The sequence below is a fragment of the Pogona vitticeps genome, chromosome 4 (genome assembly GCF_051106095.1).
Source record: "Pogona vitticeps strain Pit_001003342236 chromosome 4, PviZW2.1, whole genome shotgun sequence".
NCBI lineage: Eukaryota > Metazoa > Chordata > Lepidosauria > Squamata > Agamidae > Pogona > Pogona vitticeps.
Genome location: NC_135786.1, coordinates 202,075,633 through 202,099,333, shown reverse-complemented (window position 1 = coordinate 202,099,333; position 23,701 = coordinate 202,075,633). Strand labels below are relative to the sequence as shown.

The 23,701-nt window shown below is 37.9% G+C and overlaps 1 protein-coding gene across 23 annotated transcripts in view; it reads left to right on the top strand.

The window, feature by feature from the left end:
* NCOA2 (nuclear receptor coactivator 2) overlaps window positions 1–23,487 on the top strand; it is a 192,424-nt gene extending 168,937 nt beyond the window's left edge. For 18 of the 23 annotated variants that reach the window (XM_072999019.2, XM_072999016.2, XM_072999017.2 and 15 more), the window contains 12 exons: window positions 2,225–2,423; window positions 3,114–3,320; window positions 4,448–4,663; window positions 4,978–5,107; window positions 6,602–6,767; window positions 7,646–7,927; window positions 9,529–9,618; window positions 13,992–14,220; window positions 15,869–16,046; window positions 17,510–17,708; window positions 18,511–18,600; window positions 19,885–23,487. In XM_072999019.2, the coding sequence (XP_072855120.2) occupies window positions 2,225–2,423; window positions 3,114–3,320; window positions 4,448–4,663; window positions 4,978–5,107; window positions 6,602–6,767; window positions 7,646–7,927; window positions 9,529–9,618; window positions 13,992–14,220; window positions 15,869–16,046; window positions 17,510–17,708; window positions 18,511–18,600; window positions 19,885–19,896 (1,998 nt within the window). In that variant the 3' untranslated portion in view covers window positions 19,897–23,487. The remainder of the gene's footprint in view (window positions 1–2,224; window positions 2,424–3,113; window positions 3,321–4,447; window positions 4,664–4,977; window positions 5,108–6,601; window positions 6,768–7,645; window positions 7,928–9,528; window positions 9,619–13,991; window positions 14,221–15,868; window positions 16,047–17,509; window positions 17,709–18,510; window positions 18,601–19,884) is intronic. The other 5 variants (XM_078393819.1, XM_020812545.3, XM_078393820.1 and 2 more) reach the window with 1 other exon arrangement.
* The last annotated feature ends 214 nt before the right edge of the window (window positions 23,488–23,701 follow it).

The window sequence follows — 23,701 nt, the reverse complement described above, 5'->3', positions numbered from 1 at the left end:
TGTTATTTCCTAAGGCTTGAAAACTGCTTGTGTTTTAATTTTTAATCCATGTCCACAAAGTACTTGAAAGAATGTATGTTTGTGGGTGGATAGCAAAGGGGAATTCAGACTGGGCAAGCTATGAAGCTGTGCAATAGAGACTGGTTTGTAGTAACCCATTATCTATGATTTGGCAAATATGTGTATGAGAAATGTTGTACATGGACTTCATTCATTGGCTTCTCTTGACAAGGAGTTTTGGATCCTAGATGTACCCATTAAGAAGGCCGTATCTCTGGTTCCTACCCAATGAGCCTCTGAAAGTGGTGGGACAGTAAGAAAAGCTTTTCTGACAGATCTGAAACCCAAGGCAGGCTTTTATAGGAAGATAGGTCTTTCAGATAGCTTGGAACATGGTGATATGGAGCTTTATAAATTGTAACCAGCATATTTTGAATTGTGGCTGGAAGTGGACCAGTAGCCAGTGCAGCTGTTAACATCTTCCTTGTAGTTGGCCTTGATCAGCAGTGTGGCTGCACTGCTTAGGACTAGCTGAAATTTCCAAACAGTCTTCAGAGGCAGCATAAATTGATTATAGTAATCTAGCTGGGATTTAACTGAGGCATGTATCACACTAAGATATCTTCAGGGATGGGCACAACTGGTGCACCAGCTTTAGATGTGTAGAAATGCACTCCTAACTACTTTTGAGACCTAAGCATCCAGACTCAGAGATAAATCCAGGAGTACACCAAAACCTGCAAACCTGAGATTTTATGGGGAGTACAATTCCATCCAGCATTGATTGAATCCCTATTCTCTGATATGTCTTTCAACTGACTAGGGAGATTTTTGTGTTGTCTAGATGGCACATATAATGCAGGCTTAACAAAGAAGAACCTGTCACAGATTGTGAAACCTCAATGTATTTGTATATATATAAAAAAAACACACATCTAGCTAACCCAGTTCAGTCTGCATTCCCAGATTAACTGCCACAAATATCCAGAAGCTGAATGCAAGACTATAGAGTAGTTCAGATTGGTTAACACACTTGGTTCATATCTGCTTGCTCTGCATTTTTTAGTACAAAGGATTGTGTCAGACCTTGCCTACACTTTGGAGGATAATCACCTTCCCTTGGCTAGCATTAGTTTTTTTAAAGAATATTTTAGTGATCTACATTTCCCTCAATGTGGAAGGGTGTTTCCCCCATACCTTATACATTTGTACATTTCTCTTCTTATCAGATTATTAGTGTCATCTAAGTAAGGGAGTTTTACCTTCCTTAAAACTAAAATTCTGACTGCATAGATACTATTTCATGTACCTTCTATTTTTATTTTATTTTACTTTTTAAAAGCATTCTCTGCTTTTCTAATAATTTTGAAAATCCCAGGAAAATATAAAGCATTTTAATAATGTGGAAGTAACTACTCTATAGAATGTTTTTAGCCCAGTTACAAGCAAGCAAAATTACAATAATGACAGGGTGTTGATTTTTACTTAACAAAGACTCTTTGTTATAAGCATGGATAGATGCATCCTCTGCAGCCCTTGGAGATATCTCTGCACCAATTCATGGCTGAGTTGTGGAGAGAGACTATTACCAAATACTGTAGCTTTGCTTTTAGGAAAGAGCTTTAATGGTTTAATTTTGTATTTCCCCAATGCAGTGATAGGAAAGCTTGGGGGGGGGGTACATGTAGCCAGTGTTTTTAATTTGCTCTAGCTAAAGGGAGCAAGATTCCTGACAGGTGAAAGCAAATAACTTCTTCACCATAGCACAGAGTTAAACTGTGGAATTAACTGCCACAAGATACAGTGATGACTGTCAACTTGGATGACTTTAATAAATTGAAGGAAAAATTCAGGGAGATTAGGGCCATCAATAGCTATAGACTAGCTCCAGTATCAGAGACAACTTGCTGGAAAACATGAGCAGGAAAGTCCTATTGCACTCAAATGTTGCATGTGGGTTTGGCATGGGCAACTAGTTGACTGCTATGTGAATAGAATGTTGTGCTGGATTTTTAACCAGGTCCATTTTCTTCTATCAGCTTGTGCTTCAGCGATACACACCACACACCCTTGCTGATGGAAGATATAGTGAATATTGTGTGCTGATTTTGTTTCTAGGTCCCTGAACTTCCACAGTTTGAAGACTTGTCTTCAATATGCAAAGAACAAACAAAACTAAACAAAAAAAAACATGTTTCCTTTTTCCCCCCATTTCATTTTTAAGCCTGGCAGTGAACTAGACAACTTGGAAGAAATTCTGGATGATCTGCAGAATAGCCAGTTGTCACAACATTTCCCAGGTGCTTCAACAGGATCAGTTGACAAACAAGCCATCATCAATGACCTCATGCAAATCACAGGTGAAAACAGACCTGGTACACCTGTTGGAGCCCAGAAACCCACAATGAGGATCTCACAGAGCAGTGAGTCTGAGCTGTTAGAGAATTCTGAAAACATAGCAGATTACTGTGAAAAGAAAAATATAACCTTTGAAAGAGTGTAAATCTTTCAGGCTGTTGTGAAGCATGAGAATAAATATCCAGTGACCAAATAGCACCATCTGCTGTTCTAGTTCCTGGGAACAGCATTTTTAAATCCGATATTCTGTAGCCTTAAATCAAGATATTGCTCTCCTTTCACTGTCAGTTTAAAAATATGCTCTTTTTGCTAAGATAATTGTACCTTGCTCACATCAATAAATGTATAACATTGCTACATGTTACTGACCAAAAATTAGCAATTACATTATGTTGTACAAAAGGAAAAGGGAACATTTCACAAGAAAATGCAAGTATTTGAATTCAGAAAATGCTACGTAATGGAGGGGTTGAGGTCCACATGTGTATATCTGTGTACCACATAAGCACAAGCAGCTACACATTCTCCTCTTCATTCACCTAATATACTGTCCTCCTCTTTTCCATTTGTCTTTGTGTCTTTTTTATTTCATACACACCATTCAAGTGCACAAACAATACTGTATGTAGTTTTGAAATGTAGTCAGAACAATGATTATTCATTTAGTTTTAGATTATACACCTGTATGGATACGTAATCTTAAATTTCCGACCTCTCAAATGTCTTCTCCCTGTCTCCTTTCTACCTCTATTTAGCTTTTACTAATGCAAGGCAAGCGCAGTTGGGAAGGATGTTACCTAACCAGAATTTGCAGCTTGATATCACATTACAAAGCCCATCAGGTGCTGGAACTTTTACACCCATAAGAAACAACAGTCCTTATTCAGTGATACCTCAGCCTGGAATGATGGGCAGTCAAGGAATGATGGGAAATCAAGGAAACCTAGGGAACAATAGCCCAGGTAAAAATAACTTAGACACTGCTTTCATTTATAATGTTAATGACCTGGTACTTGGTTGGAGTCAAAAATGTTCTTTGTTTCTTGAGAGAGACTTCGAAATATGGACAGTCACTGTAGATGAGGTTTAGGAAACCATGGTCCCAGTTCTGTACATCTTTGCTTGAATAAAAACCTCAGTGAGTTTATAGTAACTTTGTGTAGAATTACAGTTCTTAAGATATTTACCTAAATAAGCCATATGCAAAATCTGACAAATTTATTATATAAATGCTTACATGTTTAGTATTATAGCAACAGTTATTTCCAAAGGAATGAAAAGGAACTGCTGTTAGCAATATGATTATAAGAGGACGTGTTTAGTAGATTTTTTTCCTGGAAAAACTTATTTCTCTGCCAATTTGTATATTTTGTCCAAATTGTATATATTGTGGAATTGCCTATGGAGAATTAAGTATAGGCGCCTAAATACTGTTGCTAACCCTAGTTCAGGAGCCAAATTTGTTGTACATAGTTGAACAACCCATAATTCAAAGAAAATACAGTGGTGCCTTGCTAGACGGTTACCCCGCTTGACGAAATCGCTTTACAATGGTTTTTTTGCGATCGCTATAGCGATCGCAAAACAATGTTTATATGGGCTTTTTTCGCTTGACGATGAATAGTTCCCTGCTTCAGGAACCGTCTCTTTGCTAGACAACGATTAGAAACAGCTGATCGGCAGGTCGCAAAATGGCTCCCCACTGTTTTCAGAACCAATTCTTCGCTTTACAGGCATCGCAAAATGACCGCCCTATGGAGGATCTTCGCTGCACGATCAGTTATTTCCCCCATTGGAACGCATTGACCAGTTTTCAATGCATTTCAGTGGGTGTTTTTTTTCCGCTTGACGACGATTTCACTGTACAGCGATTTTGCTGGAACGGATTATTGTCGTCAAGCGGGGCAGCACTGTATTGGATAAGGGAAAATATCACCTGATATAATATGCAAATTTGAAAATTAAAAAATATTTTTCACCAGACACAAGCTAAAAAAAATAGTTCTGCATATAACCTGATTATTTCAATTTCACCATCAATTTATCACTCTATCAGAGCTGAGTTTTTTTTTGTTATTTGTCCTTATAGGGATGATTGGTAATAATCCTCCTCGGCCTACTATGCCATCAGGAGACTGGGGAACCCAAGCTGCTGCTGTGAGGGTGACCTGCGCTGCAACAACAAGTGCCATGAACAGGCCAATCCAAGGAGGCATGATACGTAACCCAACATCTAACCTTCCTTTGAGACCTAGTGGTCAGCCTGGTCCAAGGCAGATGCTTCAGTCTCAGGTTATGAATATGGGTAAGCTTAGTCCTAATCATAGTACATTCTCCTTTGAATTGGTTTTGCATAGGTATAATGATAATCCAGATGCAATCAACTGTCAGTAGATCTGCTCAGTAAAGAGGACTTTGAGAATGCAACAGACAGAATCTGTGCAAGGAGTTTTATTTTATTACTTCACTAGCACATAGGAGTAAGTCCCTATTTCCTTTGGCATTTATACAGTATGTTATCTGAATGGCACATAGTGGGCCCAGACCAGACCTTCCAAGACTAGTAGTCAGTTGTTGGATCTAGCAACATTTTATTAACCATTGCTTTCCCACCCTCAGGAGCTTCTGAACTAGAGATGACCATGGGAGCTCCCCAATATAACCAGCCACAGGCTCCTCCCAATCAGACTGCTCCATGGCCAGACAGCATATTGCCCATTGATCAGTCATCTTTTAGTAATCAGAACCGGTAAGTTTTCTTTTAACTTAATGGTCAGCATACATTTGTACATCTTTAGAAAGAATTATTTTAGTTTATGCACAGTTGATAATTTTCTGAAATGAAAGCCTTTATGAATACAGAGCTCTTAATTAGATGGCAAAAAACGGAAAAGTAAAGACATTTGAAAAAAAATCGTATCAATGCTTCAGTATAGTGAGAGGATGCAGTGCCACATTTCACTGCAGGAAGAAAATGAATTATGCAGCAGAGAAGTGGCAGATAGGAATGGATATCATAACTTTTCATCTGGAAATCATTATCTGTTACTTCTGTCCTTCTTCCTTCATGGTTTCCAGACATACCTAATACAGTGTGTTTAGAGGTAATGTTGTAGTTGAAGAATGCTTCCAGAGAAAGGCAGCAGCTGAGAAGAGACTATTGCTTCTGTCTCAAATGGCAGATTTGGGGGATTTGGAGGATTTAAGTAGGAGACAGAATCTATTTATGAATGTTGTCTGTAAACCTGGCAGACAGACTGTTCACTGTAACTCACTGTGATTATTAGTGCTTGATTTTAGCAAATTTAGCATATTATGATATCCAGATTTTGTTTTATATGTGTGACACATTTAGTTCTTGGTGATACTTTATCATACACCTTATCATCTGTTTATTACAAGTTCCTCATTTAACAGCTCTAAAAGCGAAATAACTATTGTGTATATGTGATTGCTATAACAGTAACAATTTGGCTTTTATTATTTGCCAGTGTTTTTTCACAGCAGTGGTTTAATTTCTTCAGCCTTTGATGATGAATGCACTTCCCCTGTCATAGTTATTATCAGGAACAGGCAGTGATGTACTTGCATCACAGAGCAAGGAAACAAACCATCAGCTTCAGTGTTGTGTGATTTAAATGATCTGATCCAAGATTATCCTTAGTCATGTAATCTGTTAAGAAACTGAACTCTCAGAAAAAAATCATTATCATAAGAAGAAAATATAAAAAGAATTTACATTGTAAATTAGCCAAGTAATTCAGTATTCTCATTTCCCATATTTATAAAGTATATCAAGTAGGAACATTGTGTGTTAGAAGTTGGAAAGGGAAATTTGTAAAATTTATTGTTTGATGGAAATTGTATTTAGCTTTCTGTGCAACTAAAATAGATGAATTAGATCAATGGGATTTGCATAAAGTGTTGGTTTAATCTTCAGCAATTTATTCAATGGGTTAATTTAGTTGATATTAGCAATTGGATTTAGGCCACTGATGGTAGAAAACTTGGGGATGTGGGGGAAGAAGTTTGATTTGTGAATCTAGGTTGGCATTTATCATGATAAGAGAAAAAGTGTGTTTTAAATTTTAGCATGCCTTACACACACCTGTAGAAAAGTGGAATTCTGATTAGGATTATTGCCTGGCAGAATGATACATCTAAAGTATGTACATTCCTTAAATAAAACTGAATTTTTTTGAATAGTGATAGTACTTGTCAATCCATGTGCCTTTCTTTGCAGGCAACCTTTCGGGAGCTCACCAGATGATCTTCTGTGTCAGCATCCTGCATCAGAGTCTCCAAGTGATGAAGGAGCCCTCCTCGACCAGCTTTATATGGCACTACGAAATTTTGATGGTCTTGAAGAAATTGACAGAGCTCTTGGGATACCAGAATTAGTTAGCCAGGTATTTGCTATGAAATATTTCTCCTTCTATGTATTTCTCAACTTGAAGTATTTCCTAATAAAGGTTTTTGTCACAGTAGACAGACAAGACCTCCATCCTGGGGAATGGGCAACTTAGAATCTAAATTAGATTGTGAAAGAAACACAGCCCTGCATAGTCCCTACCACTAATAATCAAATGTTGCTTGTTGCAGCTATATTGTCCCCCAAAATTTTTCTGTCTAGTCCATCAACAAAATATGATTCTTTCTGAATTTTCTATCCTTGCTAGTCTGGAAGACAAAAATTCACTTAAGAGATGTTTGATCAGATTTTCCAGTGTTTTGAGTTTTACTTAAAAATACATGAACAGCTGCATTGCATGAGGAGTTTAACTGTTTCCTCTCAGACATTTTTCTTGTATATTCTGTCTAAATCCTTCCTTCCCCAAAGCTGATTATTTCTGCTTGGGCCAAGGATGATACAAGTGCCCATGGACATTCACTAACACACCATAATTCCCTTCTTCCCTGCACAACTCTGTGTTGCCCTAAGCCCTCCTTTAGAGAGCTCTAATTGCCCATCCATGTCCACATATGGAGGGCAATATGTTTGAAGAAGGAGCGCTCCAGTGTCTGTGAACACACTCCATATGTCAGTAACCTGATTTTCTGAGGTCCCAGCTCAAATAGAGAACCCCCACAGATAACAGAGCTTTTCATCTGTAGACTTGTCACCATGTAGGAAGGTGAGGTGGGTGAGGCTACAGCATTCCTGTATGTGCAGTTAGTTTACCCCAGTTGTAATACCTGACTAAATCTATAGTTACAGTCACACATATTGTACTCTAAATGTTCAACATTCCATGTGCATGTACATTTTCATGTTTGTGTTCTTCAGCAAAGTCAAACAGTCGATCCAGAACCATTCTCAAGTCAGGAATCAAGCATCATCTTGGAGCAAAAGGCACCTGTTTTCACACAGCAGTATGCATCTCAGGCCCAAATGGCACAAGGCAACTACCCACCGATGCAGGATCCAAACTTCCACCCAATGGCACAGCGACCAGGTTATGCAGCACTGCGTATGCAACCAAGACCTAGTCTAAGACCTGCAGGTATCGTGCAAAACCAACCAAATCAGCTGAGGCTACAATTGCAGCATAGACTTCAAGCGCAACAGGTATTTCATAATGTTATGATCTCTGTGGTTGCCCTATTAGGATACAATCATCAGAAAGGCACAGTATGTGGAATTAGACCTCAGTATATTTTGCTACTATATGGTTCTCTCTGCCCAGTCCCAGATACTGCTTTTCTGTTCATCCTGACAAGTTCAAAGGAACCCTCTTGCCAAGATTCACAACCAAGTTGCGCTGGTTAGTCTAGCTTGAGCTTGGAGGGACGTGGTGGTGCTGCGGGCTAAACCGCAGAAGCCTGTGTGCTGCAGGGTCAGAAGACCAGCAGTCATAAGATCAAATCCATGCGACAGAGTGACCTCCCGTCGCTTTGTCCCAGCTCCTCGCCAACCTAGCAGTTTGAAAGCATGCAAATGCGAGTAGATAAATAGGTACCACCTCAATGGGAAGGTAAAACGGCGTTCCCTAATCACGCTGTCCACGTGAAAACAGAAACTGCCTTCGGACAAGCGCTGGCTCTACGGCTTGAAAATGGGATGAGCACCGCCCCCTAGAGTCGGACACGACTGGACTAAAAATGTCAAGGGGAACCTTTACCTTTACCTTTTTATATTTGATTTTGCATATCAAATTAGTAAAAGTATGACAGTACTGGTTGACTTTGTTTTCCTGATAGTGCTTTGTTTTTCCCCAGTATTCTGTTACTCTTTTTCAAAAAAGCAGTGTGGGCCTCTAGTATCCATTTTGATCATATTACAGTATAAATCACACATTACCTTCTCTCCACATTGCCCCCCCCCATACCTAGCAGTATTTCTGTCCCTATATCTCTGCATTCTGTCCAAATACTAAATTGAGTCTGATGTGTGAATCTAAAAAACAATGATAGACAAATACCCCAAATTTGCTGTGGCAAAATCTATTTGTTATTGTCACTTTTCAGCAGTAATTGTTTGGATACATTACATGTTTGCCTTTGGGAACTGTTGTCAAAGGTTGTAGAAATTAACTCCTATAATTGTTCTATGATGCTCAATTGTAATGTTTTTATTGATTAAAATACCTGTAATTTTTGTATGCAGTAAACAGTTAAGGCAGCCTGTCCTTAAAACCACACAGCAATCAGTCAAGTGGCAAACATAACTACCACAGTGCCTTTTGCTGCAATGAAAAATCATTATTGTTCTGTTTGTTCGGAATTTGCATTCTAGATTAGATGGGACTTCCACAAATCCTAGCAGATACAGAGTTGAATCCAGAATTAGTCAGACTTAGAATGCTGTTATTATTACATGCCATAAAGTAATCTTCAACTTATGACAACCCTATGAAAGCAAACTCCAAAACGTCCTGTCCTCAACAGTCTTTCTCAGCTCTTGTAAATTCAAGGCTGTGGTTTCCTAATTGAAATCAGTAGGGCTTATGCCAGACAATGTTTGAATTTAAATATAACTTATGTCTAGATTCAACATATAGTCGCTATAAAGACCTGCAGTTGTGGATTGTTTGCTCCAGACATAATGCCAAACTGTTACTTGGAATTACATGACCAACTTACTATTCAGACTTGAGCACATATGCAATTTTGCTATCATTGTTCCTTTACATTTCTTTTTCCTAATTTTTATTATCCTTCTTGTCCTAGAATCGCCAGCCATTGATAAATCAGATCAGCAATGTTTCTAATATGAATCTGTCCCTGAGACCTGGCGTACCTACACAGGTGAGGGAACAGGTATTAAGGATTTTTCTATTATTTTATATATAGTTAGTCTAGATTTTGGGATTATTTGTTTATTGTTTTAAAGTTGATTATTACTGAATTTTATGTTGTGATATTGTAAGCCACCCAGAGTATCAGCCTGACCACTAGATGGATGGAGTAAACAAATAAATAAATAAATAAAAATGAAAACTAAAAAAAATGACATACGAGATGGTACAGATTTCTACTACTACAGTGGTGCCTCGCATTACGATGTAAATTCGTTTCAGCGAAATCGCTGTAGAACGAAAACATCGTAAAGCGAAATTAAAAGCCCATAGAAATGCATTAAAACCCGATTAAAACTTGAAACTCACCGTCCAGTGAAGATCCTCCATAGTGCGGCCATTTTCGCTGCCCGTGCAGCGAGGAATCCGTCCCAGAAAACAGAGGGTGGCCATTTTTTTTACCTGCCGGCCATTTTAAAACCACCAATCAACTGTAGGAAAATCGTCGTTTTGCGAGAATCGGTACCCGAAGCAGGGAACCGATCATCGCAAAGTGAAATTCCCCCATAGGAAACATCGTTTTCTGATCACTTTTGCGATCGCAATAACTTTGTCGTAATGTGATTTCATCGTAAAACGGAGCGCTCGTCTTGCGAGGCACCACTGTACAGTACTTTTTTAAAGTTTTGCTTTATTCTTCTCCTTTTTCCATATCTCTTCAAGAATATTACAGGTAACTGCAGAAAGAAATAAGAGGATATTTTCATATTGTACCACATGTACATCATTGTATGAGGCCCTGTTTCCATGTATTTATATAGTTATTTATTTTTGAGAGCATGCAAGAGAGTGTTTTTATATCTCCTGAGCAGGCTACATGGAAACAGTCTGAAGAAATACAGTGAAAGGTATTGATATAAGTTTTTCAGGGTAAATAAAAAAATATAGCAAGATTGTGTTACGTGTTAAAAATTCACAAGCAATGAAGTTTAATGCAGAATTTTTGGATTCATTTAATTTGCATTTTTATACAAAGTGCAAATCATATATTTATTGAGAACTAATCTGAAAGATTGGAATTCTAAAATTTTTCCTTTGGTTATTCGAAGTATTATAAGTAGGATTTATGAATGCAAGAAATACAAAATGTATTTTAGGCATAAATTAGGAGAATGGCCTTTGCTGTAGTCATCCATATATATTGCCTGTGCGTTTTCACCTGTCGGGTTTTCCAGGATGTCTTTTCCAATTTTTAATTCAGAGTAAGGGTTCATACAGTCAGCAAAAACAAGATCTGGAGCTGATTGTGGCTCTGATCATCAGCTTCTTATAGCAAAACTCAAGCTTAAACTGAAAAGAGTAGGAAAAACCACTGGGCTACTCAGGTATGGATGACATCTTCACATCCCGCTGTCTAAGGAAATCACATAGCATCCTGAGAGACTCTTCCCATCCTGCTTATAACTTTTTTGAACTGTTACCATCTGGCAGAAGATTGCAATTAATAATGAGCTTAAAGACCACCAGTAGTGAATAATTAGTTGGACTGTGTTACTTGGCCTGCAGTGTAGATGTTTGTATTTTTAGTGGGGGACTTTTAGTGGGTGGGGAGTGTTTGGGGAATTTTATGTGTGTGCATGTGTTTGGTCTCTGGGTGTCTGTGAATTTCGTTGTATGTGTATGTATATACTTACAATGACAATAATTATTATTATTATTATTATTATTATTATTATTATTATTATTATTATTATTATTATTATTATTATTATTATTATTATTATTATTATTATTATTATCATCTAAACCAAATCCCTTATGATACATAGTGGAAGTGAAGAACAGATTTAAGGAACTTGATTTGGTGGACAGAATGCCTGAAGAACTATGGATGGGGGCTCATAACATTGTAGAGGAGGCAGCAACAAAAACCATCCCAAAGAAAAGGAAATGCAAGAAAGCAAAGTGGTTGTCCAACGAGGTCTTACAAATAGCAGAGAAGGGAAACAAAATTCAAGGGATATAGGGAAAGTTACAGAAAATGGAGTGCAGTCTTCCAAAGAATAGCAAGGAGAGACAAGAGGGCCTTCTTAAATGAACAATGCAAAGAAATAGAGGAAAATAACAGAAAAGGACAAACCAGAGATCTGTTCAGGAAAATTGGAGATATTAGAGGAACATTTTGTGCAAAGATGGACATGATAAAGGACAAAAATAGGAGGGACCTAACAGAAGCAGAAGACATCAGGAAGAGGTGGCAAGAATACACAAAGGAATTATATCAGAAAGATTTTGATATTCCAGACAACCCAGACAATGTAGTTGCTGACCTTGAGCCAGACATCCTGGAGAGTGAAGTCAAGTGGGCCTTAGGGAGAATGGCTAACAACAAGGCCAGTGGAGGTGGTGGCATTCCAGTGGAACTATTTAAAATCTTAAAAGATGACACTGTTAAGGTGCTACACTCAATATGCCACAAAGTTTGGAAAACTCAGCAGTGGCCAGAGGATTGGAAAAGATCAGTCTACATCCCAATCCCAAAGAAAGGCAATGCCAAAGAATGCTCCAACTACCATACAGTTGCACTCATTTTACACGCTGGCAAGGTTATGCGCAAAAGGCAGGCTTCACCAGTATGTGCACTAAGAACTTCCAGGACAAGCTGGATTTCAAAGAGGCAGAGGAACTAGAGACCAAATTGCTAACATGCGCTGGATTATGGAGAAAGCCACATTGTCTTTATAGGGACATGTAAACATCCCTCCAAAGTAAAGTTAAATACAAATAATTCAAGTACAATGCAACAATGGTCTTCATATATATAGGTTGCTTTTCCTCTCCTGGTCGCCGAAGGCATGTGCTTTTAAAAATTTTTCAACTATATCTAGGAGGATAGATGTTTCAACATGTTAACAACAAAAGAATGTTAGTCATTTAGACACCTAAATGACTAACAAATGCATCTGATTTAGTAGTTAGTAGACCAAGTACAAACTGGCTTTCGAAGGGGCTAACATGCGCAAGATTATGGAGAAAGCCAGAGAATTCCAGAAAAACATCTACTTCTGCTTCATTGACTTCAGCCTTTGACTGTGTGGACCACAACAAATTATGGCAAGTTCTTGAAGAAATGGGAGTGCCTGACCACGTTATCTATCTCCTGAGAAATCTATATGTGGGACAGGAAGCAACAGTTAGAACTGGATATGGAACAACTGATTGGTTCAAAACTGGGATAGGAGTACAACAAGGCTGTATATTGTCTCCCTGCTTATTTAACTAATGCAAAATACATCATGCGAAAGGCTGGACTAGAAGAATCCCAAGCCGGAATTAAGATTGCCAGAAGAAATATCAACAAGCTAAGATATGCAGATTATACCACTCTGATGGCAGAAAGTGAGGAGGAATTAAAGAACATCTCAATGAGGGTGAAAGAGCATAGCGCAAAAATGGTCTGAAGCTCAACATCAAAAAAACTAAGATCATGGCCACTGGTCCCATCACCTCCTGGCAAATAGAAGGGGAAGATATGGAGGCAGTGACAGATTTTACTTTCTTGGGCTCCATGATCACTGCAGATGGTGACAGCAGCCATGAAATTAAAAGACACCTGCTTCTTGGGAGGAAAGCGATGACAAACCTAGACAGCATCTTAAAAAGCAGAGACATCACCTTGCCGACAAAGGTCCGCATAGTCAAAGGTATGGTTTTTCCAGTAGCGATGTATGGAAGTGAGAGCTGGACCATAAAGAAGGCTGACCGCCGAATAATTGATACTTTTGAATTGTGGTGCTGGAGGAGACTCCTGGACTGCAAAGAGATCAAACCTATCCGTTCTGAAAGAAATCAACCCCGAGTGCTCACTCGAAGGGCAGATCCTGAAGCTGAGGCTCCAGTACTTTGGCCATCTCATGAGAAGAGAAGACTCCCTGGAGAAGACCCTGATGTTGGGAAAATGTGAAGGCGGGAGGAGAAGGGAACGACAGAGGATGAGATGGTTTGGACAGTGTCATCGAAGCTACCAACATGAATTTGATCAAACTTCGGGAGGCAGTGGAAGATAGGAGGGCCTGGCGTGCTCTGGTCCATGGGGTCACGAAGAGTCGGATATGACTTAATGACTAAGCAACAACAAGCAAAGGGTCCATAGTTGAGTGGTACAGCAATTGGCTTCCATCCTGAAAGTGTCAGGTACAGTCAGTGGTTGCCACCTGTCAGAATAGACAATAGTGGGTTATGTGTTCAAGCAATCTGATCTAATGTAAGATAGCTTCCTGTGTTCACTTGCAGAAATAAAGGTCTCTCCCTGATTGGCAAGTTACACATTTCTTTTTCAGGCTCCTGAAAATGCCTTGTCAGTTTTATGTGTTGATAATTTTGGTTTCCCTGCAGGGACCTATCAATTCCCAGATGTTAGCTCAGAGGCAGCGGGAGATACTGAGCCAGCACCTGAGGCATAGACAGATGCAGCAGCAAGTACAACAGCGAACTCTGATGATGCGTGGACAGAGTATGAATATGACACCAAGTATGGTGGCCTCTGGTGGCATACCAGCAACAATGAGCAATCCACGGATTCCCCAGGCAAACACCCAACAGTTTCCATTTCCTCCAAACTACGGTATTGGGATTATTTCAGAGTCTTCTGTCAGCTTCTACTGTAAAATTCTGCACTTCTGTGAGATAACATTCTGCATGGTTTCCACATAAGATATTTAGATGGAAATAACAGGGAGAGTTATTCTTGTCGGGGATTAATATTTTTCAAATATTGGAATAATTGCAAAAATTATGGAATAATTGCAAAGAGTCCCAACTCAAATTCAAAGTGAAGTAAGTTTGTGAAATGAGGCTCTTCACCCCATTTCATCACAATCTTAACAAAAACGGTTATCTTAAATTCTTCAGCATGCTTCCCCCCCGCCCCCAGTGCATTTGATGAACTTGGTCTCTAAACATATTTTTGTTAGAGAATAGCCATGCTTGGGTGCATAATGAACAAAATTGTTATTTTTAAAATTTACCTATGTTTCTGCATGGATTAGCGAAAAGTAAAAAGATCTTTATTTCATCGTTCAGATTGCTAAAGTAATAATTACAAAATGTGTCACTTTAACAACTTTGAACAGTGGAACTATTCAGATACTACTTAGGTTTTGGGTCCTACCCATAGTTTGTGTATGTTGTTTGCTTGACCCTCCCTTCTCAAAAGATAGGAAAAAAAATTTGGTAGTAACCTTTCCAAATAGAGTCCTATAGATGCCTCCAACAAACATCAGTAAGAAGCATTTATCAAAAAAGGAAGAGTAGGAAGTTCCAGAAGTTTATAGTATGTGAGTTTGGAAGAGGCAGTACTGAAAAACTGAAGCTAGCCTTGTTTTGGTTTATCTTGTAAGGTTTTAATACTCAGTTGCAGGGGTGCGCAACATCTAGGGAGTTGAGGGCCAATTTTCAGAGTGCCCAGCAGAACCCAAGAGCTGCATTCCCAAAACGGGTTAAGCTTAAGGAAAGGATCATGACCAAGGAAGTAGATTTGTATATTTTGATATTTTATTTATGCACTCTGTGTGTGTGTGTTTTGTACACTTGCTGTTTTATATACCATTGGTTAATTTGGGAAATAATCCATGTTAAATATTTTCTGAAATAAAATACTTTCCCCAATCATAACTAATTTTAATTTAGCAATTTATTTGGAAGTGTATTCCCAGATCCTACCATTGTCCCCACACCTTGCCTAAGAAAAGGAAGTGACAGAGCTGCAACAGTGGCCAAATAGTTACAGCCTAGTGATTCTCTCTTGCACAAACAGCTCTCCTACCATTGAGATTAGGAGGCCATAAGGCCATTGCCAGTTTAGAGTAGACGTGATTGAATAAAAAAAAGGAAGCATCAGGAAATTAAATATGTCTAATGTCAGTAAACAGGTTTACAGCAGTTACAGCACAACTAAGGAAAAATAGCTTACTTGTTGACAGGTAGTTTCTTATTAATTAAAATTATGATGAAGACAGATGGGGAAAGTCACTATGGAGTGGTGAAAACTGTGCTGCCAAATTTGGCAGCAAAGTGCACTGTATTTTTTAAAAAAATCTTTTCTGTTTAATTTTGTTCTGGGAGGAATCTTTGGTAATCGCATAATTGCTGTAGGAGGTCGCGGGAAGCCTTCTTCTGCTCAACTGAATAAACAGTATTCATTTAAGTCTCTTCGTCTGTGTTGTCTAAGTTGCCATGCAGAGAATGACTTCAGTACCTGTTCCATTCTCTAGGAATAAATCAGCAGCCAGATCCAGGCTTTACTGGAGCTACAACTCCACAGAGTCCCCTGATGTCACCAAGAATGGCTCACACTCAAAGTCCAATGATACAACAGTCTCAGGCCAATCCTGCCTACCAGTCCTCTACAGAGTTGAATGGATGGGCACAAGGGAATATGGGTGGAAACAGGTAAGTTATCAAGATTGAAAATGCATTGCAGCCTGACTGTGACCTGCAGCATGTTGTTTTGAAAGTGGCATAGTTCACTTATAACCTCATTCAGCAATCATGCTGTGATTGAACTTTTCCTCTCACTATTAAGGAACAGATGTAACATTTGAATGTAACCATCTACATAACACAACAATTCTGTAGCATGATGCCAAAATCATTGTTGAAATCATAATTTGGAGAGGAAAAGGTAGCAAGGAGAAAAGGATCTCTAGATGTAAAACATGTTTGCCTTCTAAGTTAAAAAGAATTTCATATGAATCACATTTTTTCTTTCATTGAAATGTACAGTACATTTTCTTTGGTATAGTGGATTTACATACATTTTTTAAAAATCTGTATAACTCATCTTCACTAGATGAGAAATACATGTGACTGCAGTGAGTCAGAAGACACTGTTAATTTTTCATGACAAGGAATTCTGGCTGAAATCCTGATGCTTAGCCTATGTTAAGTCACAACTAGCTTAAGCCGACTGAATCAATGGAGGTTACAGAATAGTCAGTTCACCAAAGAGGACCTGCTATATCTTCAACTTAGTATATAAAGCAACATGATTTCATTGTCTGTGATCATAACTATTAGTTCATAGAGAATTCTTTTACAAAGAGCAAAAAAATCATTATGGAGATTTTTATGTTTGGGATGAATTTTATTGGCTGTAGTCCTCCTTTACTGACAGGTAACAAATCCTTGTAAACAACAGTAATAAACAGTATGCAATGCATATCTATAAGCTGTATGCCAAATCAATAAAATCCCTATGACCACAGTGCAATCCTGTGAATATGTACTTAAGTACTCAGTTAAACTCTGTAGGACTCTCTCACTTTTTCCTATGTAACTTTGTATGGGATTGCTGCCTACATTTTGAAATAACTTTAATTTACATGTAAATCCTTCTGTTGTCCAAGGGGAGTTTTCTTTAGTTTTTATTCAATAGACAGAGAAATTCCCCTAGGCTAGTTCATTTTCAGAATCATTTTTTCAGAATTCTTTTCCTGTTAACAGTTGTATATACACACAATTCTGTAACATTTCAGTGATTCACTCAAATGGATATGTGAATTTGACAGATGTTTCACTTTATAATGGAAAGACACCCAAGAAAAGCAGCAATTTGTCTCTGAGGAAGTTCTGTAAAATACATTTTTACATGCTAGATCTATGGAACAAATACCTAATTTTGACAGATTTGGGAGGAGGAGGAAATCTGAAAATTTCTATTAATTATGAAAGCTGAGTACAAGGTGTGTACTTTATCCATTCCTATCAGGCTCCAGTTATTGAAAGTAGTTGGCACATACACTGACAGATCTATCTGTTGATCATTGGAAGTGTTTAGGAATATTTGAAGCCTTGAGTGGCTTATAAGTTGGACCTTTTGATTCTGACGTGCTGATGTGTACTTCATCCTGTAGCATGTTTTCACAACAGTCTCCACCACACTTTGGCCAGCAAGCAAACACCAGCATGTACAATAACAACATGAACATCAATGTATCCATGGTGACCAACACAAGCGGCATGAACAACATGAACCAGATGACAGGGCAGATCAGCATGACCTCAGCAGCCTCTGTGCCTACATCAGGGTTGTCCTCCATGGGTCCTGAGCAGGTAAGAACTCTCTATTTGAAGCACTGGGGGGGGGGGGGGATGCTGCTTTTAATGTTGGCAAAACTGTTTGCTAATGCAGTATGAATATTAATAGGTTGTTCTGAAGTGATAAATAAGGCTTCCAGTTAAGATAGAGGGGCCTTGTTCCTTTCATACACATAAAGTTTCCATCTAATTTCCCTAACACATTGGCATTGTTGAAACACCAGCTCTATGGACAGGTGAGCCATACTACCATCTAGTAGCATGGTAAGCAGGATATAGTGCCAGACATGTCCAGGTTTTGACAAGAAAAGGTTATATAGCTTAGCTGTACCCATACAGGTGCTAGATTTTTTAAAAAACAAACTTAGTTTGGGACTAAAAATACAGTTGTATACCGTCAAGCGAACTTCTAGAGACTGTGTGTCTATCTGCCTATCTCTGTCTGTGTATACACAGTCAACCACTAAGAAATAAAGACTAATTTAGCTCAGTCTTCAAGAGGTTTGTTTTAATGCTTTAATGTCCACATGCTGCAACATTTTATGTCAGCTGGAGTTAGAATTTTAACATTTTCTCTGGGGAACGCCACCTTTCAAAAGGGATAAATTCAATAATAGGTGAGTTATTCAAATGTGCACAGGCAGAACATTGTGTGAAAAGAAGGTTTAAGCATGTGTAAAATGTGCCTTTCTATTCAGAAAACTGTATTGTTTTCCCACTTTCATTACAAGATATTCAAATATTTTCACGTTCTAATGCGATTTATTATCTTCTATTTTCATGACTAACTTACACATTTGTATTCTCTTTGTTGTAGGTTAATGATCCTGCCATGAGAGGAGGCAATCTTTTTCCAAACCAGCTACCTGGAATGGATATGATCAAGCAGGAGGGAGATGCATCACGGGTAAGAAACTGTAAAAATCCTAAGTGTGAGCATTTTAGGAGATAGGAATGGATACAGTTCTCTCTGATGACAACAATATGTCTTCCCAAAGGATCTCCTAAAAATCTTTCCAGGGAAATGTGTTATTAGAACCGTCCTGGAAGGAGTCTCTGTCTATCTTCCCCTCCCCAACTCTTGTTATTTAGTCGTTAAGTCGTGTCTGACTCTTTGTGACCACATGGACCAGAGCACGCCAGGCCCTCCTATCTTCCACTGCCTCACGGAGTTGTGTCAAATTCATGTTGGTAGCTTCAATGATACTGTCCAACCATCTCATCTTCTGTCGTCCCGTTCTCCTCTTGCCTTCACACTTTCCTAACATCAGGGTCTTTTCCAGAGAGTCTTCTCTTCTCATGAGATGGCCAAAGTATTGGAGCCTCAGCTTCAGGATCTGTCCTTCGAGTGTGCACTTGGGGTTGATTTCCTTCAGAACGGATAGGTTTGATCTCCTTGCAATCAAGGAGACTCTCAAGAGTCTCCTCCAGCACCACAATTCAAAAGCATCAATTCTTCAGTGGTCAGCCCTCTTTATGACCCAGTTCTCACTTCCATACATTGCTACTGGAAAAACCATAGCTTTGACTATCTAGACCTTTGTCAGTAAGGTGATGTCTCTGTTATTTAAGATGCTGTCTAGATTTGTCATCGCTTTCCTCCCAAGAAGCAAGTGTTTTTTTTAATTTCGTGGCTGCTGTCACCATCTGCAGTTATCATGGAGCCCAGGAAAGTAAAAATTGTCACTACCTCCATATCTTCCCCTTCTATTTGCCAGGAGATGATGGGACCAGTGGCCATGATCTTAGGGGTTTTTTTTATGTTGAGCTTCAGACTGTTTTTTGCACTCTCCTCTTTCACCCTCATTAAGAGGTTCTTTAATTCCTCCTCACTTTCTGCCATCAGAGTGGCAAAATTAGCAGATGAATATGTTCTGAATTATGTATTTAATGCAAGTTCAGCAAATACTATAAGGGCAGAAGTGCCTAGGAGCATGTAAGATCTACTTGTGTGTGCTTTAGAGTCTATAGGATAGGTTATTCTTGCAAGATACATCACAATATGTGTTCCAAGTTTGTTTTTATCATTATTATTTCACTGTACCTGACATTTTGTGGGATTTTGTAGTTGTGGTGATTGGAATTGCTTAGAAGATTTTTATTTTTTAAAAAATAATACATGTTCAGGTATTGCTATTAATGCCCTTTTATGTTTGTTTTGTTTGTTTTGTTTTTCTTTTTGGTCTTACAGAAATATTGCTGACCTTGAAGTTTGCTGATATCTTCAACTGACTGGACTTCCCAGCCTGTATTACTTACTGGTTTGAGGAGCTGCATATGTTTGGTTTTGCCCCAACTGTTCTGCTAGTCAGCTCTACTGGAGAAAGTAGAATTTAGTGCTGCAAGCAGAACACCACTCTGAGTGGAATCAAAACCGTTGTCGGTGGACGAGCAGCCTCTTCTTTGACAGTCTGAAGCTAGCGTACAGACGGTTACTCAGTCTGTTCACTGCATTCACCTTAGTGCAACTTAGATCTCTCCTGCAAAGTAAATGTTGATAGCCAGTTTTCATAAACCATGTCAGATTGAATGTATTTAAATGTATGTATTTAAGGAAAACCAACCATGCTCTCATTCTGTTTTGTTTTTAGTTTTAGATCTTGATATCTTTCTTTGTTTTCCTTAGCTACACAGTCTGGTGCAAAGGATTAAGCTCCATCTAGAAATCAGTGGTTTTAAATTACAGTGTTCACTTTGGGAGATACAGAGTAGACTGGATGATGACTGCCAGAATAGTGGATAACAAAAAAGAGAATGGACATTTAACTAATTGGTATGGGGAAAAATATGTAGTGGCTAGACATACCATGCTAGAAAACAAAACTGGTCAATTTTTCATAGGTTCACGTTAGTATTCAAGCTACACTACCCTATGAGAGGGCTATTCATAAAGGTTTTTGTTGTTGTTTTGAATAAAATCATGAGTCCTATACAATTTTAGTTCCCATTTTAATTGAAGTCAGCATCCCGAAGAGTTATCTAAAATTAGCTCCCCCTGCTTTCATTTGCCCTTTTTCTGATTCTTTTTTTATAGGGTGGAGAAATGAGTAATCCCAATCAGATCCCTAGATCAGTTACCTGAGCAATAGGTTGCAGGTAACTAGTTGCTGAATCATGAATATTCAGCCTCTAAATAAGGTGCATCTATTGGTGATGGAAGTGGCAGAATTGAAACACAATATCAGACCTAAAGGCATCTGATTTATATGAAAAAAATTCCATGGTTCCCATCTCCACAAATGGGGAAAACAATGACTTGAGCTGTGGTAGATATCACTACAGAGTTAAGCATCATGTGTTATAATTATTTTGAAGCAGTGTGGACTACAAGAAAGTTTTGTAAGGTACATGAAAACAGTTTCTATGTAAACAAGCAATAATTTAAGTTGAATACTTTAGTGTTTTAATTGTATAATTTTGTGAGGTATACATGTTGTGGAGTTGATTTCCAAATGAGGTACTTCAGTATTAAATTAGATATCTTCATAGCTGTGTGTGTCTCCTGGGAAAAATGTTTTGTAAAGGATCACAATGCCTTGATTAGACCTAATTTGTAGGCTTTGAGACTCTTCGTTTTCTAAATCTTTCAATTCTGCTCATAAGTCATTTATCTAACCTTATATTATATGCAGCCACTGTAGGAGCCAATTCTTGACTTTTTTGTATGTTTATATTCTTTCTTAATAATCTTAGAGAAACTGTTGTTCAGCAGGCCACTGATTAAGGTGGTTTTACTCTTTCCTGCTGTGGTTTGAGTAATATTTTAGTATAAACTGGCATCAGTTTCTGAGGACTTGATATATATCAGGAAACTGATTGTTTTCAACCTCCTGTTTCTCTCTTCTCCACAAGCCACACACTTTCGTACCTGAACTCAAATTTTGGATGTTATTTAAAATGCAATGCATTTTATATTATCTCAGTCATTACTCATGTCTGTGGGAGTGGAATGTCTATTCCCTTGAAAACATTTTCTGCTTGTGATGAGGGTTGAAATATACAAAGAATCTGATTTTCATAGAGTGCTGGAAAGAATATGTTAAGGAGTGTATAGAATGCATTTCAAACCATTTGTTTCCTGTTGAGTGGGTCTCCATTTATATTAGGAGAAACTGCACTTCTCAGCACTCAGTCACCACTTTTGTAGGTTAAACACAAAAGTCGCTGTTCAGATAACTGAGCCGTCTGGTAGAAAGCAAAAGTAGATGTCAGCCCTGAGCTCCGTTATATTAATTTTTAAAAAAAATCTAATTATGTAAACATTAACCTAAATTTTGAAAAAATTCTCTTACCAGATTAAACTTTGAAAAACATCAATTAATACGTCAATGAATACGTCACAGATAAATCTATAAATTCATAGTTTAAAGAAGACCCAGTTTGAAGCAAATGTGTCATTTATTGATTCCTTAAAATAGAGTAATCATACCTAAGGTCTCAAAAATTTTACTGTCTAAATGGATTGGTTAAAGACAGTGTGGGTTTAGGTATTCTCTGAGAATGGTGATCATACTAGAGGCAAAGGATGATGCCAAATCAATTTCTTTTTTATAAGCAGTATTTTTTATTCAGTATATAGTAAAGTTCCTAGAGACAGAACGATGTTGTATGTCAAACATAGTGTCTCATACTAGGGGTGGAAGATATAACTGAATTCACATATATAACAGTTGGACTAAACTGGGTTATAAATCAAATAAATAAATAAATAAAAATAAATAAACAGCATTCAGTCAAGTTTAGATAAGGTTAAAATAATAAAATAATTCTTTTCAACATTCAGCTAGTTGTTCAAAGATTTAAAATAACGTCCTCCCCACCTAAATTTGAAGTGATCTGTATTATCTGATAGCAATGTTTTGTCATTTATATACTGCATTTTAACCTGTGTTTTAAAAATGGAGTTCACATGGGCATAACACGTGAAAAAAATGGTTCAGCTCTACTTGCAAAACCCAAAGATACACAATCAGTTTTGAAATGCAATTTAAGCCATTAATTGTTGGTGTGAATTTAAAGTTTTCTAGTATTTGTATGGTAGTATTGCTGCCTAAGAGCAAAAGCATTCTCTGCACAAGAAAATTACTGTAGTGGCTTTGGTTTTTAATTAGAATTTTCTCCCTGGTGTTTCTTTGTAGACTAAAACAAATCTTTTCGGTTTCTTACTACAGGTAAAGCTATGTGCAAGAACCTCAAAATGCTAAAATCTAGCATAATGCCTTAGATCTGTTTTTAAGTCTTGTATATTCCTACATAGCTGTCTGATGTAATATATTTGTATAGTGAATTGTGTACAATTTTGGAATAAGCGCATCATCACTTAGCTTTCAGTCGTTGAATAGAGATGATGGACACATTTCTTCGAACATTGACTCATTTATTTTGTTTTCCTTTTTGTCATTTGTGGATTTTATTTGTACAGTTCCTCATAAAGTTACATCTGAGATGTGTATGAGTGTGTGTATATGAAAAGATTATACGAGGGTAAAACTAAGCAATATATAAACTATGGTTCTTCAGGAGAAAGCTTACAGTGTTTTCAGGTTGTGATTTATTTTCAAGACTGAGTTGACTATGAACATCACTTTGTTCACCTGCATTGATGTTTGTATTTCTAGTGTGAGCAGTTTATGCAAAGGTAGATATATTCAGAGAAATTTTAAATACATTTATGCAAGTTAATATTGCTTTGCTGATGCTATTTGCTTATTTGATGTTAAATAATGCTATTGTAAATAAAGAATTCTGTTATTGCATCATTTAATAAATTTTAATGCCTTCGGGTTTTACATGGCTTTAGACATAGGAGCTTTTCTTCTGTTGCATCTTGCATGTTTGCATGCACAGCTGTGCTGGAAGAGGCAGACCACTATAGCTTGGATAGGACAGAGCCCATTTGAACAACTTGCCACAGTTTGTAGTACTGGCCCTTACACATACAGTACTTCACTTGCTCTCAATTAGAAAACTTGAGTTATTCCACTAATGGATTCCAGGCCTCACTTCAG